Source organism: Myotis daubentonii, chromosome 11, assembly GCF_963259705.1.
Source record: "Myotis daubentonii chromosome 11, mMyoDau2.1, whole genome shotgun sequence".
Classification (NCBI taxonomy): domain Eukaryota; kingdom Metazoa; phylum Chordata; class Mammalia; order Chiroptera; family Vespertilionidae; genus Myotis; species Myotis daubentonii.
Genome location: NC_081850.1, coordinates 55,531,147 through 55,549,182, shown reverse-complemented (window position 1 = coordinate 55,549,182; position 18,036 = coordinate 55,531,147). Strand labels below are relative to the sequence as shown.

General features: G+C 56.5%; 2 protein-coding genes across 6 annotated transcripts in view; both read left to right on the top strand.

Moving 5' to 3' along the window:
• Window positions 1–11,094, top strand: part of TBC1D2 (TBC1 domain family member 2) — a 41,218-nt gene extending 30,124 nt beyond the window's left edge. For 2 of the 5 annotated variants that reach the window (XM_059657458.1, XM_059657462.1), the window contains 7 exons: window positions 1,832–1,942; window positions 2,842–3,029; window positions 3,851–4,327; window positions 7,050–7,170; window positions 9,277–9,462; window positions 10,045–10,263; window positions 10,591–11,094. In XM_059657458.1, the coding sequence (XP_059513441.1) occupies window positions 1,832–1,942; window positions 2,842–3,029; window positions 3,851–4,327; window positions 7,050–7,170; window positions 9,277–9,462; window positions 10,045–10,263; window positions 10,591–10,773 (1,485 nt within the window). In that variant the 3' untranslated portion in view covers window positions 10,774–11,094. The remainder of the gene's footprint in view (window positions 1–1,831; window positions 1,943–2,841; window positions 3,030–3,850; window positions 4,328–7,049; window positions 7,171–9,276; window positions 9,463–10,044; window positions 10,264–10,590) is intronic. The other 3 variants (XM_059657460.1, XM_059657463.1, XM_059657461.1) reach the window with 3 other exon arrangements.
• Window positions 11,095–15,775: 4,681 nt separating this feature from the next.
• The window catches only part of CORO2A (coronin 2A), a 46,127-nt gene continuing 43,866 nt past the window's right edge, over window positions 15,776–18,036 (top strand). The window contains exon 1 of the mRNA XM_059657464.1: window positions 15,776–15,909. The gene's annotated coding sequence lies outside the window, so the exon portion shown is untranslated. The remainder of the gene's footprint in view (window positions 15,910–18,036) is intronic.

Below are 18,036 nucleotides of genomic sequence, written 5' to 3'. Positions count from 1 at the left end.
CAGTATGGGGGTGGGGAGGTGATGGCGCAGGGAGCCTGCATAGCCTGTGTCCATGAGTCTCTGACTCTATAGACCAGCTGTTCTCAACCTGTGGGCCGCAACCCCTTTGGGGGTCGAACAACCCTTTCACAGGGGCCGCTTAAGATCATTGGAAAACACATATATAATTACCTATTGTTTTTGTGATTAATCACTATGCTTTAATTATGTTCAATTTGTAACAATGAAAATATATCCTGCATATCAGATATTTACATTACAATTCATGACAGCAGCAAAATTATAGTTATGAAGTAGCAATGAAAATAATTTTATGGTTGGGGGTCACCACAACATGAGGAACTGTATTAAAGGGTGGCGGCATTAGGAAGGTTGAGAACCACTGCTCTAGACACTGAAGTGTAAGACTGTCCTGGGAGCAGGGCGTGGTCGTCATGCAGCAGACAGGGAGGTTTGCATCAGTCTCACTGTCCCTACCACACAGGATATGGAAGTGGGGTCATGAAGGGGAAGCAGGCAGACACTTGCCCAGAAGAGCAGCCAGTGACCCCAGCAGCATTTCCAAAAGAAGGGGCCTAGATTTTGATCTAGGACAGGGACACAGTTGGCTGGGAAGAGGAAGTCCTGGCCAGGAGGAGAGAGCAGAGTGAAAGCAGGGGGCGGCCGGGGTTGGGGACAGCACAAAGAGCCCCAACAGAGTGGTGAGCACAGGCCACCGGATGAAGTCCGCCCAGGGCATGTATTTCCCGCTCAGGAGCCCTGGGAACAGGTGGCCCTCCCACTGTGTAACTTCTAGGCGGAAGGCGGCAGACCCTGCACAACAAATTGAGTTTCTGGGCTGGGAGGGTTCTTGGCCAGAATGAAGAGCCGCCCAGGAAAGGTCAGGATTGCCTATGAGCTGTGCACAGTTGGCCTTTCCTGGTAAGGAAACGCCACAGGCTCCGTGTGATGTTCTTAGTTTCCAGATAAGTCAGGACCTATCCAGGGTCATCCCTGCAATAGTGTCTCTCACTCACCTACAGCCGGTACCTGGTTCTGGGTGGGAGAGAAGGGTTGGTGTCAGCTTGTAAATGCCCTGGAATGGCTGGGCATGCTGTGAGAGTGTGTTGTCCATTGCTCCTGCAATGTCCAAGCAGAATAAAGGCTGAGAGCCATGGCTGTGGCTGCTCCTTCCTGGGGTGCCGGCTCCCACTTGAACCTCTCAGTGCCTGGCCAGCTTCTCCTTGCACACCCACTGGATAGCCTGGCTCAGAGAGGTGCATCACCGCTGTATTCATAATCAAAAACAACAGGAGAAAGATTATAACTAAGTTATGGTAAATTCACCCAATAGAATAGTCATCTGACATCAAAAATGATCACTGGGAAGTTTCTGTAGCAACATAGAAAAGTACTTACAAAGTGACACTAAGTAAAAAAAATTCTTCACCCAAAACTGTTCAGTATAATTGCAAATATATGACAAAATAGGCTCATTTTAGAAACAAACATTACCCTTCTCCCAGCTCTCATCTCTCCTCCCCACCCCACCCCCAGGCCTTCATATAGGGAATGGAGATGGGCTCTGAATCCAAGGGCTCCAAGAAAGAGAAAACCAGCCCAGGGTTGGGGCTGGATTCAGCAGAAAGGGGTGGGCAGCGACGGCACAGGCTCTTATATGGCCTGCGGTCCTGTTCAGGGGCTATCAGCAATTTTGTTTTATTTCAGATTTCCTTTTCTGTTGCATTATTGGAAATTTCTACAGAAAGGAAGTGTTGGCGGCTCATTTGAGGGTGAGACCCAGGGGGATGTTTACAGTGCGAGTCCTTAGCTGCTTTGCCCTCTTCTTCAGGATGACATGGAAGCGTACCAGACCCAGAACCGCTTCCTCAATTCCGAGATCCACCAGGTGACAAAGATCTGGAGAAAGGTGGCTGAGAAGGAGAGGACCCTCCTGATGAAGGTGAGAGGTGGGACCCCTCTTCTGGCTATCTCTCTTCCCGCCACCCTTTCTGTCTCCACCATCTCACGCAACTCCCTCCCTCCTCATTACCTGTCTACTCTCCCTCCCTCCTCATTACCTGTCTACTCTCCCTCCCTCCTCATTACCTGTCTACTCTCCCTCCTCATTACCTGTCTACTCTCCCTCCCTCCTCATTACCTGTCTACTCTCCCTCCCTCCTCATTACCTGTCTACTCTCCCTCAAATTGTGCTCTGATTGCCATTTCTGATCTCACAGGTACAGAGGGAAAGGCAGCAAAGGAAGGGTGTGCAGTGTGTGTCCCATGAGGTGGGAGAGAGGTGGTGTGTTGGAGGGGCAGGAAGAGCCTATGTGGTGGCAGCAGAAGGCACAGGAGCAGTGTCCAGAGCTCCCTGTCCATCCCCCGGGCACTGCTCGGTGATACACCTACAGCTCAGTGCAGGCAGCCTGCTCTAGGCCTGGTGCCCTCAAAGCCTCACCACAATACTGAGGCAGATTTGTGTCATCCCTACTGCTCAGATGAAGTGAAGGCACAGAGAAGTTAACTTGCCATAGGCCACCCAGCCAGCAGTAGCTGAACCAGAACAGGACCGCAAGCCATACAAGAATCTGCCGTCTCTACCCACCCCTCCCCTCCTTCTGCTGAATCCAGCTCCTGCCCTGGGCCAGTTCTCCCTTTCCTGGAGTCTTTCCTGCCTTGGATTCAGAGCCCATCTCCCTTCCCTATATGAAGGGCTGGGGGTAGGAAGGGGAAGGGAGGGGAGATGAGAGCTGGGAGAAGGGTGTGCTGCCTAAAGCTCTTCGGGCCTCAGGCCTCTGGGGCAAGCCAAGCCCAACCAAGTGGCCTGACCAGCCCCCACCTCCACCCCACCCCCCACAGTGTGCCTACCTCCAAGCCAAGAACTGCCAGGTGGAGAGCAAGTACCTGGCAGGGCTGCGGAGGCTGCAGGAGGCTATGGGGAACCAGGGCAGCGAGTGCGCAGAGCTGCTCAGGCAACTCATCCAGGAGGCGCTGCAGTGGGAAGCCAGCGAGGCCTCTGCTGACAATGTTGAGCTGAGCCCCATCAGGTGAGTCCAGCGGTGGCCAGGCCAGGGCTGGCTGGGGTGGCCTGGGGGTCCCGGCTGCCCTGCTGACTGTGCGTGGCAGTGCACATTTCTTACCTCCTCGCATCTTCAGATAAATGAGCACGTGGTTGGGATGGGCCGGTTTTACAGCTGAGGCAGTGCAGGCTCAGAGCAGACAGCCCCTTGCCAAGGTCACACAGCACATTAATGCAGCTGACCTGGGTCTGCCTCCAGAGCTCCGTGTGTTTTTTTCCACTTTCCCAGGATGCCCCCCAGAGGTTTGTCTGAAAGGGGAGGAGAAGGGATAAGCCAGCTGCCTCCCCTGAGCCCAATGGACAAGGACAGTTAAATGTAACAGGCGGCACTGTGGCTGGGAGCTCCGGTCTTGGAGCCACACTTGGGTCTCTCACTGTGTGACCTTAGACAAGTCACTTTACCTCTCAGAGCCTCATGTGTAGCCTCCACACATGTGTGTATGACCCTGGTTGCAAGAGTACTAGGGTTCAATAAGATAGCATGTGCAGAGCCCACACAAGGGCAAATGGTGAATAAGTGAACGGCCATCTGGAATGGATCCCCAGCCCTCCCACCTCTGGTTAGCGTTGATGCTGTCTCTGCCCCATCCATTTGGGGCTTACTGGCTGTGGAAGTGGGGTTCTATATTGACAGTGCAAGACTCCTTGGGCCGAAGGCAACATGAAGTAATAAACTAACCAGAAGTGAAACACAGGCAGGAGCCTTGCCCAGGGTGTACCCCTCCCCCATTGCCCCTTATCTGGGGAAGGGATCTGCAAGGGGTTGCTAACATGGGCTTTTCCTGGCAGCGAGTATGATGAGTATGGCTTCCAGACGGTGCCCAACTACGAGGTGGAAGACCTGAAGCTGCTGGCCAAGATCCAGGCACTGGAGGTGCACTCCCACCACCTGCTGGCCCACGAGGCTATGGAGCGCCCCCTGCGAGAGCGCTGGGCTGCCCTGGGTGAGCTCGCACCCTCCGTGGAGCTCAAGCAGCTGCTGCGGATGGGTGTGTCCCGGGAGCACCGGCCTCGAGTCTGGAGGTGGCTGATTCACCGCCGCGTGCAGCACCTGCAGGCCCCTGGCCGCTACCAGGAGCTGCTGAGCCGGAGCCAGACCTGCAAGCACCCTGCTGCCCGCCAGATCGAGCTGGACCTGAACCGTACCTTCACCAACAACAAGCACTTCACCTGTCCCACCTCCAGCTTCCCTGACAAGCTCCGCCGGGTGCTGTTGGCTTTCTCCTGGCAGAACCCCTCCATCGGCTACTGCCAGGGCCTGAACAGGTGAGCCCCAAGGCCCCAGTGAGGACAGAGCCTTTGTCCTTCAGAGCAGCCCCCTGTCTCTTTGGAGCCTCCCAGAACCCGGAGAGGTGAGCCCAGGAGGCTTGATATGATCCCCGCTGTACAGATGGGGACAAGCAGTGAAAGGACACATTCAGGACAGAGGGCCAGAGCTCGGGGCTCCTCATCCCAGGCGCTCTGCTTCGGTTTGTGCTCAGGGAGTGCCACCCCAGGGAAAGCATGACCAGTCCCCTGGAGTTGTGTTGTGCAAACACAGCTCACAGCTTGTGGAACTGTCTGGGTCAGGGATCATTTGCTTCAAACAAAACCCACTCAGCAGAGCCAAAGGAAAAGAGAATCTGCAAATGTTACAGGGAACCTCACACAAGCCAGGAAAAGAAACTAGAGCTACAGACCCCATGGCATTGGAAGCCGAGGCAACTGCACAGCCCCAGGGGGCATCATTCACCCCGCATTCTATGGGGACCGGGTCCCTGTGATGGTGCAGCTGAGAGAGTACTGCCCTGCAGTGCCCCGTGGGGCTGCGTGGTCTGTGGCTTCTTGTTCCACATTTCTGCTTCCTTCTCTCTCAGTAGACCAGCCTCTCTGTCCATCATTCCGTGGACATTTAGGGCCTGTGGAGGCTGTCGGAATGGAGACCTCAGGCCCTGAGCCTAGAGCCTTTCAATGGGTCTCCCTTCTGTCCATGCCCTCCTGTCCCAGATATAAATTCCCAAAGGAAGGAATCCGATGGGCCCAGCCTGGATTCATTTCTCCTTATACCAATACGCAGATCGGGGGTGGAGGTGGGTGCCTCGGTAGGGCTGCCCCCTCAGTACTGTGGGGGCTCTCATGGATGCCCCCAGTCATCTCAGGAGAAGTTGCACACTCTCAGATAGTTCCCAAAGCAAGTTTTGACTCACTTGAAACATACATGCACAAGCAAAATTTACATAAGCCATTCTGCTCTTTTTTCCGATAGTTGGTGTGACATTTATTCAACACAGATTAAACACTGAGACTGTCCCTACTCACGTGCAAATGGTTCCCATGGGTAGATATTTCTGATACTTTATTTCCAGTCTAAATTGAGTATATACATGTACAATTACTGGGAATTCTGAGTTAAACGCAGAACAGATCGTCGGTGCTTGAAGAGGCAGGCAAACTCCTATAGCAGAAAGGGGTTACAGGGAAGTCACAAGGAAAGATGCTTCTCCCTGTGTGAAAAGTGGGGGGAGGGGTACACAGGAGCAACTGAGGCCCAGAGAGGGGTGACACACACACAGTATTTCTTTACTTCTTTCTCTGAATGCTTTTTTTTTAAAATGATTATTGGTATTTAGAAAAATATCCATGTGACTGCTTTAAATAGGAAGTTAATCGTAGTAGAACCTGTTTTAATGTAGAGGGTGGTGCTTATTCTTCAAACCCTTTCACTTGTTGAGTGCCGCCATCTAGTGGTCACCGTGGGAACTGTGTATCCTGTGGAGGACAGACACTGCTTACTAGTGTATGCAACAAATCCTGCCTGTTTAGAGGGTGATAGATATGATAATGATTTAGTGCTAATTTAGAGCAAACATTTTAAAGCCATTTCCCTTTAAACTATAAGCAGAGTGCTAAAAATTGTGTCCCATTCTTCCCCCACCCCCCATTACCATACTACCTTCTTTGCAGACCCACTGGGCTCTAAATGCCTTAGGTCTGGCTGCAGCCCTGAGCAGTTCATAGGCCCTAGTTGATAGCAGTAGCCTCTCATCCCTGACCTTTTAATGTGCAGCAATCTAAGTCGATGCTGGCAGCCAGCTCCAGGACTGAGCACATCCAGGCTCTAATGAATGGGTGAGGTGGCAAGAACACCGGCATGGACTTGGGGAGCCCTGGGTTCTCTTTCCCCTCTGCTTCCAACTGACCGTGTGACCCTGAGCAGATTACTTTTGCTTCCTGGGCCTCGGTCTTATGGTGTCGGCAATGAATTTATCTAGATTGGTAGGACGTCGCTGCCTGGAGCCTTGTCTGTGAGAGTTCTGAGGCAGCCTCCACACTCAGTGGGAAGAGTGCCATGACCAGTTAGTTATGTCTGCCCTGGGCATAGTCAAAGGGAGTGGTGGCCAGGGTAGTGTACATTTGCTATCCCATATGACCTCTGAACCCACCACTACCCTCCCCATCTCTGAGAGGGCACATGCCCGGGTTGTGGGCTTGATCCCCAGTGTGGGCGTGCAGGAGGCAGCCAATCAATGATTCTCTCTCATCATTGATGTTTCTCTCTCTCCCTCTCCCTTTCTCTCTGAAATCTATAAAAATGTGTGTGTTTTTTTTAAAGATAAGGATAGTTAACAGTTATAAAGAAAGCACTCACCACGTGTCAGGCACTGTGCTGGGCATTTACCATGTGTTCATTGTGTTTATCCTCCTAACAGTCCTGTGATTATTAGGAGGCTGCTGAGGCTCAGAGAAGTTATGTAACTTGCGTAGGGTCACCCAGCAAGGAAGTGGCAGGACCAGGATTCACACCCAGGCAACCAGACTTCACAGCTCCTGCTCTAAGCTGATCCCCCTTGCTGTGGAAGTACCCGATGTAGTACTCCCCAAAAGCATGTTTGTCTCACCCCAGGTGCCAAAAACAGCAGCCCGGCTAGGGAGTGGGGTGGGGCGGGACTTCCTCCTGGGACCCAGGGAGCCACCTCTATCACCCCTGGCCTCCTTCCCTCCCACACAGGCTGGCAGCCATCGCTCTGCTGGTCCTGGGTGAAGAGGAGAGTGCCTTCTGGTGCCTGGTGGCCATCGTGGAGACCATCATGCCAGCTGATTACTACAGCAAGACGCTGACAGCGTCCCAGGTAAGCAAGGCAGGGAGGGGCTTAGGAGTTATGCAGGTCCGCCCGAGCTGTTCCTACAAGCCAGTGAGTCTCAGAAGTCAGGAATCTCTCAGGCCTCTATTTACCCCTCTGTACAGTGGGCCAGTAGCCCCTCACTGGGACTGCTAGGAAGTGCTGGTGAGCTGATGACCTTTAGAATTGTGGAGTCCCTGCCCACAGAAGACAGTTGTTATTCCAGTGGTGACATTAGAAATGGTTGGTTTTCTGAGGAGCAGAGAAGAAAATCTAGTGTCACTTGCTATTTGCCAGTAAAACATTTCAAAATAGAGGTCAGGAAGGTGGAAGATGGGCTTGGGAGGATGGAGGTGGTGGTGATTCTTCACACACACTCATCCTTCCCTACCGTGCAGCACAGCTGCCTCCATCATCTCGCCTCACTGTCCGCTGAGCACAGGCTGGGCCTGGAGTCCAGGGAGCTGAGAGCCACACTCTCCAGTGTCCAGCTGTGTGGCCTTGGCAAGTGAGATCACCTCTCTGACCCCCGGCTTGTCCACTTTTGAATGGGAGGAGCACTACTGCCTGGGTGTTGAGGGGTGTAAATGAAGCCATTTCAAGCCTCCCATCTCCACTCTCCCACCTCGCCTGCTCTCCCGCCTCACCCCTTGCCCTGTTCTTGCTGTGTCAGCACCATCTGTTTTGTGGGGAGAGGCCACCTAGAGGGAACTTTCTCACTCCCAGCCCCAAACCTGCCAAACCATTATCTGCCCGTCCTTCCTGTTCTGTTTTCCTCCTACGATCCATCGCCCAACTCCAATTCCTCCTCTGGGACAGCCACCTGGTGCAGGACGCGCAGGAGGGGTGGGTATTCAGGTGTGGAGTAGAAAGGTCAATCAGACGTCGGCGGTGAATCCGGTGAGGATGTTTGGCAGGAGAGCCCAGCTCACTGCAGCTCACAGGGGGATTCTTCTCAGCTAATGACAAAGCTGAAGACTCCTCCTGGCCCTCTGCTCTGCCATCCTGGCGTGGGCCTTCATCCCCCCGCTCATCATGTGGTCCCAGGGTGGCCGTGGCCCAGGCTGGAGGCAACAGAGGGTGGAAGGCAGGAGCTGGCTCCTTTCCCATAGGCCAGTGCTGTTTCACTAGACCTCCACCCACTCGTCCTTTGATGACCTTGAAGTAAATCTCAGACATCATATCAGTTCATCCTTCAGAAGGTTCAGTGGCATCTTAGATTGAGCGAATTACCCTAGGTTTTGAGCTGGACTCTAGGCCTTCACAGTGGATGGACCTGGGATCCTGGGAGAGGAAGGAAGGGGGGGCGGGGGGGGGGGCGTGTGTAGCCATGGCCAACAGCTAACACTTGGAAGAGGACTTACGTGGAGGGGAGGGGTGAGAAACAGGGTTACAGGAAAACAAGAGCAGCAGGAGGCTTAATGGGCCTGTCTTGGAGGTGGAAGGTCAACCAGAAAAGAACCATGTCCTAGAGCAGTAGTTCTCAACCTTGGCTGCACATTAGAATCACCTGAGCTCATCTGAGGCCCAGAAATCAGGATTTAAAAAAGATTCCCAGGTGATTCTAATGTGCAGCCAAGGTTGAGAACCACTGTCCTAGAGCCTGGGAAGGAGCCAGTGCTGGGAGTAATCAACAGGGTCACGTAAAACAAGGATGGAGGCAAGACAGTGACTACTCGGAGAGGCCACTGGCAGCCACTGATGTCCAGGGCAGCAGGACAGTGTGACTCCCCCCAAACGTGCTTAGAGTGTCTTGTGCCTCAGGCCCAAGTGGGTGTAGAGAAGCAGCTGTGGCATCAGCTGGTACAAGCTGAGCTGCTTGGCTTGAGGTTCAGAGGATAAAGGGGCCAGAACTCCACTGTCCATGACCTTACCATCCCACAGAGACCTCCATGGCCAAGCCCGCACTGCAGCCTGGGAGCAGTGAGTGAAGTGCTGCTGTGCCTTTTCCCAGCCAGGCTGCCTGAGCCCCTCCACACCCCCCTCACCCCTGGGGGCAGGGCGGGGCCCACGCTGAGGCTCCAGGACTGTGTGGCTGGGGGGGAGGGGGCAGGAGGGAAAGGAGGCAGCCCCTTCCCAGGGCAGCACCTGACAGGCCCCCTCGTCGGCCGCCAGGTGGACCAGCGGGTGCTCCAGGACCTCCTCTCAGAGAAGCTGCCCAGGCTGATGGCCCACCTGGGGCAGCTCCGTGTGGACCTCTCCTTCATCACCTTCAACTGGTTCCTCGTGGTCTTTGCCGACAGTCTCATCAGCAATATCCTCTTCCAGGTCTGGGACGCCTTCCTGTACGAAGGCACCAAGGTAGGGTGAGCAAGGGGCCCTGGGCAGGACCATCACCCCTGGGTCTCGATTCTGCCCCTGGAAAATGGGTGGACAGTGACCCTCTCAGGCTGAGGACATCTGCTGGGAGCCTGGCTTTGTAAATTATGTGCTTCGCACACATGAGAGAGAGCCGTTCTGCTTCCCAAGATGCTTCCTAAAGCTGGAGGTTCCTTTCCCGGAGAGGAAGCCTGAGCATGACCCAGGAGGCACATCCCTATTCTGTCCGTGGCCACTCCAGTCACCTGGGCCCCTCCTCGCTCCCCTGGACCAAGCCCTGGATTGGGAGGTTGGCACTGGGTCTGGTCCCAGCTCTTGGGCGATCCTGGGCAGGCCCTCCCCCACCATCCGCCCATTTCTACACGGTGGTTGATGACATATGCACTGCACAGTTCACAGAACCCTGGGATTTGCCATTTCATCAGTTCCTGCTAGTGCCCCATGGAAAGACAGTGTTACCCCCATCAGGGTAGAGCCAGGACTCGGCCCCAATCCCCAAAGTCCAAGCTCCCCTTCCCCATGGCCTCCCTGCACACGTCGCCTCCAAGCTCTCAACCTCTGCAGCCTATGCAGGGCCTCCCACCGTGGTGTGTGTGTTCTCCCTCTGGGGATAACCTGCCCTGGCCCCCCATGCCCTTCCTGAGCCCCCACCTGGCCCCAGGTGGTGTTCCGTTATGCCCTGGCTATTTTCAAGTACACCGAGGAGGAGATCCTGAGGTTACAGGACAGCCTGGAGATCTACCAGTACCTGCGCTTCTTCACCAAGACCATTTTCAACAGCCGGTGAGAACCCACCCCTGCTCTCTCCACCACTCCCACCACCACACCTGCTCATATGTCACCTCCTCCAGGAAGCCTTCCCTGACCACCCTATCCTCAGTGGGTCAGAGCCCCCATAGCCCCAAGCTTCCTCCTGCCTCAGTACATATGACTTGGAGTCGAAACTGTCTTCTTCTTTACCATTTCCTCCCTGAAAGGTGAGCTCCCCAAGGGCAGGGGCCAGGGGCCCTAGCCATGAGGGCAGAGTGGATGCAGGCCTGCCTGGGGAGGCACGGTGAGTGCGGGTGCCCTGGGACACTGTGCTCTCGGCTGACTGTGTTCTCCCCCCAGGAAGCTGATGAGCATCGCCTTCAACGACATGAACCCCTTTCCTATGAAACAGCTGCAGCAGTTGCGAGCGGTCCACCGGGAGCGGCTGGAGGCGGAGCTGCGGGAGCTGGAGCAGTTCAAGGCCGAGTACTTGGAGACTCGGGCAGCCCAGGACCCGGTGGTGCCCGAGGGTTGCACCAGTGAGGACGAGGGTGACGGGGAAGCCTGACGGGGCCACCTGTGCTCCCCAAAGCCCTTCCATTCTTGACTGGCAGGCCCACAGGAGGGCGGCCTTGGAGCAGTGGTCCAGCCCCTGGAGCCCATCCCATGTGACGCTGGGCAAGGCCCTTCCGCTTCTGGGCTCCAGTCACCCCATCAGGACTCTGTGTGCTGGTTGGGTGCCCAGGATGCTGCCCCTTCCTCACTTCCTCCTCAGAGCACTTTAGCACGCGGACAGGAGTGCTGTCTTTATAGGCAACTGTGAATATTCTCTAAGTTCTTCTGTATAAAACCATGTAAATACGAGAGATAGTTCACAAGCTTTGGAATTTACCCGATTCTCAGTAGCCACTTGTTCCTGGGTGAGCCCCACCTGTTCCTGGGTGAGCCCACCACACGGGCCTTCCCGGCCTCGGACGTCCCTGGCTGCTGGTCGGGCTCCCGAGGAGCTGGGCCCTGTGCATTTAGGGCTTCTGTCTTCCTGGGCCAGAGCACCTCCCTGTGCCGGGACCCATTTTCTGAGCCTGGTATCTGTGCTCTCCTTTCTGTTCACAGCCCGAGGAGGGGTGGTCCCAAGGAAAACCCATGCCCACCAGCAAGAGGACTGGGTGTGGTGTTGGGCAGAGAGCCCTGGGTCAGCTGTCCGACCCGATCTCCCACCACCAACTTCGTAGGCCGGGCAAGAAGAGTCACCTCCTCTCTGAAAGAGGTGGTTGGAGGGTGAGGACGAGGCAGTGAGAGGGTCGCTGCAGCTGCCCCAAGTCAGGGCTGTGGGGACTCAGCTCCAGTTCCGGGCTCTTCCAGCCCTTCCTCAGTCAGAGGCCCCACCGTCCCCTCGAGGCAGGGCATCCAGGCCGAGTGACTGCAAAACCTGTGACTGTTTCCGGGCAGCCTCGGGCTCCTCAAGCTTCAGTGTGAAGGCCTGGGGGTGCGGGGCTCTCACAGGGAAGCCCAGCTCTGATCTGAGGCTCCTGTCCAGGGCTGGGGAAGGAGACCGTGCCCATCGCTGGGCACGGGGACAGGCCCTCTGTCCCCCACAGGTGTGCACATGGGTTGGCACACCAGGCACCCAGTTCCCCCACGCTGTGCCCCACACGACCCTGGGGAGGGTGCGCAGGGCTCTTCCCCACCACATTCACGGGCTGCAGGCGGCCCGAGGACACCAGGCCTCCTGCGGGTCCCCACACGGGCTGGACAGCCTTTCTCCTTTTCACTCTACTTTTCTTGTGCTGAGGCCCTTTTGTCACCAGAAGGATCTGTGAAGTGTGATGGTGTGAGGTTGGACTGGGGGGTCCTGGCTGTACCCCAGCAAGCTGGGTGCTGTAGCCCTAAGGGCCGTGACGGGGGAGACGAGCTGGTGCCTGGCACAGAGTACAGTGCCACTACGGGCAGGTGGTCTTTCCATGAGGAAACCCTCACTCCGAGGGCTCAGGCCTGCGGAGGCCCAGCTCCAGGAGAGACTGCAGCCTTGAAAGTCAGGTTCCCTCCTCAGCCAATGGTAAACCTCCCGGAGCAGACAGGAGCTGCCAGATGAGTGGGCCCTCCTGTCTTCCCTCTTCACCCACTCCCCTTCCTCCCCTCATCCTCCTTCAACGCGCCCATGCTCTCCCTTCCTCTTCCTCTCCCCTCCCTCATTTTCCTTCTCTTCCTTCTCTCCAACTTTTCTTCTCTCCTCCACCTCTGCCCACTTCTCTCCTCCACCTCTGCCCACTTGTGTAACCTGACCTGGTCCCTGGTCCCTCCTAGCATCCTCTGAGCAGCTTTTCAAAAACACTGATGCTCAACCCGCTCAGAGCCTATTGTGGGGCACGGGCATTGTGATACACTGAGAGGTTGGGGACCACAGGACAGTGAGGACTGACTGGTGGGGCCTCCTCCAGCCCGAAGAGTGGAGCTAGAGCCAGAGCCAGGACGGAGAGCTGCCTGGCATAGAGCACTGGCCCACTACAGGCCAGGCTCAGCTTACAGATGAGGAGACAGGCTCAGAGGTTAACTTGGCCTAAGAGTTTAAGCCATGCTCAAGCCTAGAGGCGCTAAGGCAGAACCAGGGAGGGTTCCTCCCAGCTCCCCTCCCCCATGGACCCAAGGGAAAGGGCTGCCCTGGCCCTTGGCAGCCGCCGGAGTGGTGTAGGGCCTGTGGGGAGAGCCCCAGGCAAAGAGAAATGGAAGGAAAGGCCGTCTGCCTGACCAGCAGGCTGTGGCAGAGGCAGTCACACTCCTAAGGTCTGGGGCTGCTGCTGCTCCTAGAGAGACTGCCGCCCTCCTGCTCCTGGAGGGCGTTTGGGGCCCACCCCTGGTGTCAGGTTCCTGGCCCTGCACCACAGCTGTCGCCCCCATCCCCAGGGGCTGCTGCCTTCCAGGGCTGGAGGATCTGATCCCTCACAGCCCCCACCTTCCTACCCCAGGGGATGGGACTTCTTGCTTAAGCACCGCACTCCAGACTAAGATTAGACCCCAGCAAGCTGAGGCCCACAGCCCATTCTACAGGGAGGGGGAGGAGTACCCAGGGGCCCCCCTGGGCCCAAATCCTAAGAAGAAAGGGAGTGCTCAAAGGAAGAGGAAGGGCCTGGAGGGCACTTGGGGAGGCCCCCCACCCCACACTCAGAACCTCACCTCCCGGAGCTGCTGCCCTATTTCTCAGCTCAGCCTCCCACCGCACAGGACCATATGGTACAGGAAGTCCCAGTTGGGCAGGTAGACAGAGGATTTGCCGCGCCCCCTTCCCACACTCCACCCACCACCACACACACACACACACACACACACACACACACACACACACGGTCCCTTACATAGCAGGTTAAACAAAGCAGGCCATGCTGACACCTAGGGAAGGAAGGTGTTGGTTTCCTGGCCGATCCCAAGCAGCAGTACAGCCCAGCAGGAAGTACTGGCAGATGGGCCCAGCTTTGGAGCCAGACCTGCTATGTGGTTTTCCAGCTAGGGTTCCCCGGGAACGTCACTTCCACTCTGTTGCCCCATGTGTGCAGTACAGAGGATGCCAGGGACTAGCTTTCCTTAAATGGACACGGTTAAGGGGAGGGAAGGAGCAGGGAAAAGGACCCCCCCACACATGGCATCTCCAAGAAGGGTCCCAGGGATGTCTATTGCAGAGGCCTCCAGTGGCCTCCCTTCTGCCCTTTGGTCCCTATGCCCACGGCACCCACAGGTCCCTGTCAAACCAGCCTTTTCCCAAGCAGTCTCAGCCACCTACCTTCATGGCACAGTGTGGGATGGTGCAGATATAAGGCTGGGGGAGGGGGGCATCCACAGAGCAGCTGGGTGGCTTCCTGGGGAAGCAAGCATGTTGGTGCAAACCTGGAAGGAAGGATGAGTGGGTTTAGACCAGCCGTGGGCAAACTACGGCCCGCGGGCCGGATGCGGCCAGTTTGAAATGAATAAAACTATTGAAAAAAAAGACCGTACCCTTTTATGTAATGATGTTTACTTTGAATTTATATTAGTTCACACAAACACTCCATCCATGCTTTTGTTCCGGCCCTCCGGTCCAGTTTAAGAACCCATTGTGGCCCTCGAGTCAAAAAGTTTGCCCACCCCTGGTTTGGACAGTGGGAGCTGATGCGGTAAAGAATTCCTAGTGGAAGAGAAGGTGTGAGCAAAGGCACAGAGGAGTATGTGAGGGGGTGGGAGATGTTCCAGAGATACTGCCTAAGCCCTGGTGAGTTAAGACATTCAGGTGCCTTAGCCTTCAAAAGGTTATGGTGCCTGGTCCCCAGGTGTCATTAAAAGTAAAGGCACTCCCACAACATTCTGATTTTCCATGTGCTTTTTGGAACATCAAACACTCAACGCTGTCGTGCTGGTACCAGAAGTGTGCATCCAGCAGGCCTACTGAGCAGGCCAGCTCAACAGTCCCGGGTCAGGGCCGCAGAGCCGAGGCTTTGCAGGCCAGACTGAGGGGCTGGGCTTTGGGTGGCAGGCAGAGAGCCCATGGGCTCTGGGCAGGGCCGTGGCCCAATGACCACTGACTCACAGGCTTTGGCCCTGGCTTTTCTAAGGAGATGATCAAGAGACCACAAATACTTAGCGACTCTAAGCCTCAGTTTTCTTCATATCTGTAAAGTGAGGGTAATCATAGCGGCCACATAAAGGAGTTATCAGGATTAAATGAAATATATGTAAGTTAGGACATGGTGTGCACTTTTAATCGCTCAACAAATGTTGAGTGCCTACTATGTTGCAGGCACTGTTTAGGCCCTGGAGATACCACACTGAACAAAACAAAGAGCTTTTCTCAAGAGAGGCGGAGTGGCTATCAGCTCGGTCTGGGGAATCATTAGCTGTGTGTTCTAAAGCGAGGTATGTAACCTCCCTGGGCCTCGGCTTCCTTACACGTAAACTGAGTAATAGTGTAACCTCATGGGCTTGTGAGCTAATTAATGCACGTAAGGTGGAAGAACAGTGGTAGGTGGTGGTATTCAAAGGCGGGGGCCTCCCCATCGCCTCTCCGCACCCCAAGCCTGCCAGGCTGCGCAGCAGCGCCCCCTCCTGGCTGCCGGGAGAAGGAAGAATCCGTCCGACACCCCGCAGCGCTCCCAGCCCTTTGGCTCCGGGGCCGGGTTTACCTAGCGCTTCTCCTGCGGCGGGCTGGGCGCGCGCACTTCACCGGACTGGGGAATTAGGTCGTCTCATCTAATTCTCAGTGGCTCCCTGAGACAGACACGGTGACTGTTTCCATTTCACCAACGGGAAAACGGAGGCTCCGGGAGGTCGAGTCCCTTGTCCCGTCCCACGCAGCGAGGGGACCGGCGGGACGGCAAGCCAGGCGGGTCTGACTGTCCCCAGCCTCAGCCGGTCGCCGGGGAGCCCGCCCCAATCACTGCGGCGAGTGCACGCCGGTGTGTGCGCTGGGTCTGTGCGCGTGTGCACGCCCCGAGGCCAGCCCCGGGGGGCCGGGAGCGCGGCTGGGGGAGTGGAGAGGGAGGGGTGGCCCCGCGGGGTGCGCGGGCGGGGCTGTGCCAGACTCCTGCCCCGCCCACCAGCCCCGCCCGCCAGGCTGTGGGGGAGGAGGCGGTGGCTCTGGGCGCGGGGACTCGGCGGGCGGCGAGGAGCTCGGAACCGGATCCGGACGCCACCGCCACCTGCGCGGCCGTCATCAAGGTAGGGCGGCCCCGCGCTGCCAGCCGTGCCTCCCCGGTCTGCGCGCGGTGTGTGCTGCGTCTCCTGCTGCAGCACCCGGGAGGGATGCTGGGGCAGGGCGCGCCGCGGGGACCCGGCGGGGCGCGGGGGACCTGGCTTCCAGCCCCTCCGCGTGACCTTGCACAAAGCGCTGCTCCTCCCCAGGCCTCAGTTTCCCGATCGGGGTAGGGGGCGCAATGGTGGCCCCCTTCTCACTGGGCGGTGAGGAGGGGCCGCCCCCAGGTCTAGGCTCCGGACGGCTAGGGCCCGGATGGGCACTGTCCAGCGCTCACCCCTCCCGCCCGCTGTGAGGGCCGCTCACCCTGGGTGTGGCCAGCCGGCCCCGACAGGCCCCCTTGTGGCCTGAGTGCCCCGCGGGACCCGTGTTGGGACTTTTCCTCTTGGTACAAAAAACAGGAGGAGGGGACACCCCCAGGTCCCTGTCGAGCTGGCCTGGGTGTACGAGGTGGGGCGGTCAGAGTCTGCCGCCAAGTCGGCTTCGCGGTCTGGGTCTAGGGGATCCCTGGGTGGAAGGTGGTGGGGTCCTTGGCTGCAGAGGTGCCTGGACCAGGCCACACACGCAGCTGGCTTTAAGGAACGGTTTGGGCAGACCCTTGGATATGCTCAGCTCTGTGTCCCAGCCCGGTGTGAGAGGAGTGGCTCACGTCCATGCGTGGACCCCAGTGGCCAGCAGTGCTAAGAGCTGGGGCGGGTCAGAGCCCATGTCTGAAGAACTGTGGCTGGATGCTCTGAGTGAAGACCTCTGGCATGCGGCCCAGCCCCCTCCGGGAGACTCCCCCTGGAAGGTCTTGCTGCCCATTGCACACCGTCCTGGTGTGGATCTCGCTAGCTGTAAGCAGCTGGAATCTGCTGTTCCTGCTCTGGGCACGGAGACATCGCCCCTCTCCCCCACCCTGGGGCAAATCATCTGTCCCAATAAATCTCACCTGCAAGCTGAACTGCCCCGGGCCCAGCACTATTTCTCCAGCCAGAGCCAAAGGGAGCAAAGGCAGGACCAGGGACCTGAGGCGTCTGCCCCCTTGCGGGCAGTAGTCAGCCTGGGGTGTGTTCAGAGCCCAGTGTCCCTGCACCTCCTGTGCACATTGGGTTAGCAGCTGCCTTCAGGTCTGGAGTGAGAGGAGGAGGCAGAGGAGCCCTTCTCCCCGTCTGTCCTCTTCCCCATCTTCTGTCCTGACCTGACTGAGGCAGTAGTTTATGATAATCAAGTCTTGGTCTTCTGGTCTCTCTTGTCCCCCTCCCCCCCCTCCAGATGCTTTCTTACAGCAGGAAGAAAGTGGGGGCCACCTGGGCAGGTAGTGAGCTGTGTCATCAGAGATAGTGAGCAGAGGCCGGATGCGCACTTGCTCAGGGTGAGCTACCTCTGACCTCAGTCTGTGATTCTGAGGGCTGAGGTGACCGTGGCCTTGCCTCTGGCCATGGTGGAAGGGCACAGACCACAGGGAGTGTCCTTCGCCTCTCATAAAAGCTGACTAAATCTATGTGCTGTGATTCGGGCGTGGCTCCGGGGTACAGGCGTGAAGTGCGTGCTTCCTAGATCTCCTGTCATCTCCGCATGTGACGAAGCTGGGCCCCCTTGTCCTGCTCAGCTCGTCCAGGCCATTATGGCCTCGTTGAGGAGCATGGCCGATTCTGGTTATTAAAAAGTCATCCTATGCTAAAATATTCTTAAGTGCACCATGAAATTACAAATGGGATCTTAACAAATCATCTCACCCAACCCCTTATTTTAGAGATAGGCATCATTGTCTCCAAAGGGGATGTGATGTGTCTAAGGTCACAGAGAAAACCAGCATCTAAGCCAAGGGTCCTGCTCCCAAGGCGTGTGTGTGTGTGTGTGTGAAAACACATACCAAACAGTATATGAAAGCAGTCTGTATTTATTCCTATAAAATTAGCAAAAATAAACATAAAAGGATATACCTCTGTGCTGACCAGGCTATAGGTATAGGGATTCTCTGGTGGATTTAATTTTGCAGGACAATCTGACAGCTTGTTTCAAAAGTCCATGAAATAATCTTAATTGCCCTTTGCCCCCAACTTTCTACTTTGAGGACTTTCCCATAAGGAAGTAACTACAGAGAGAGAGAG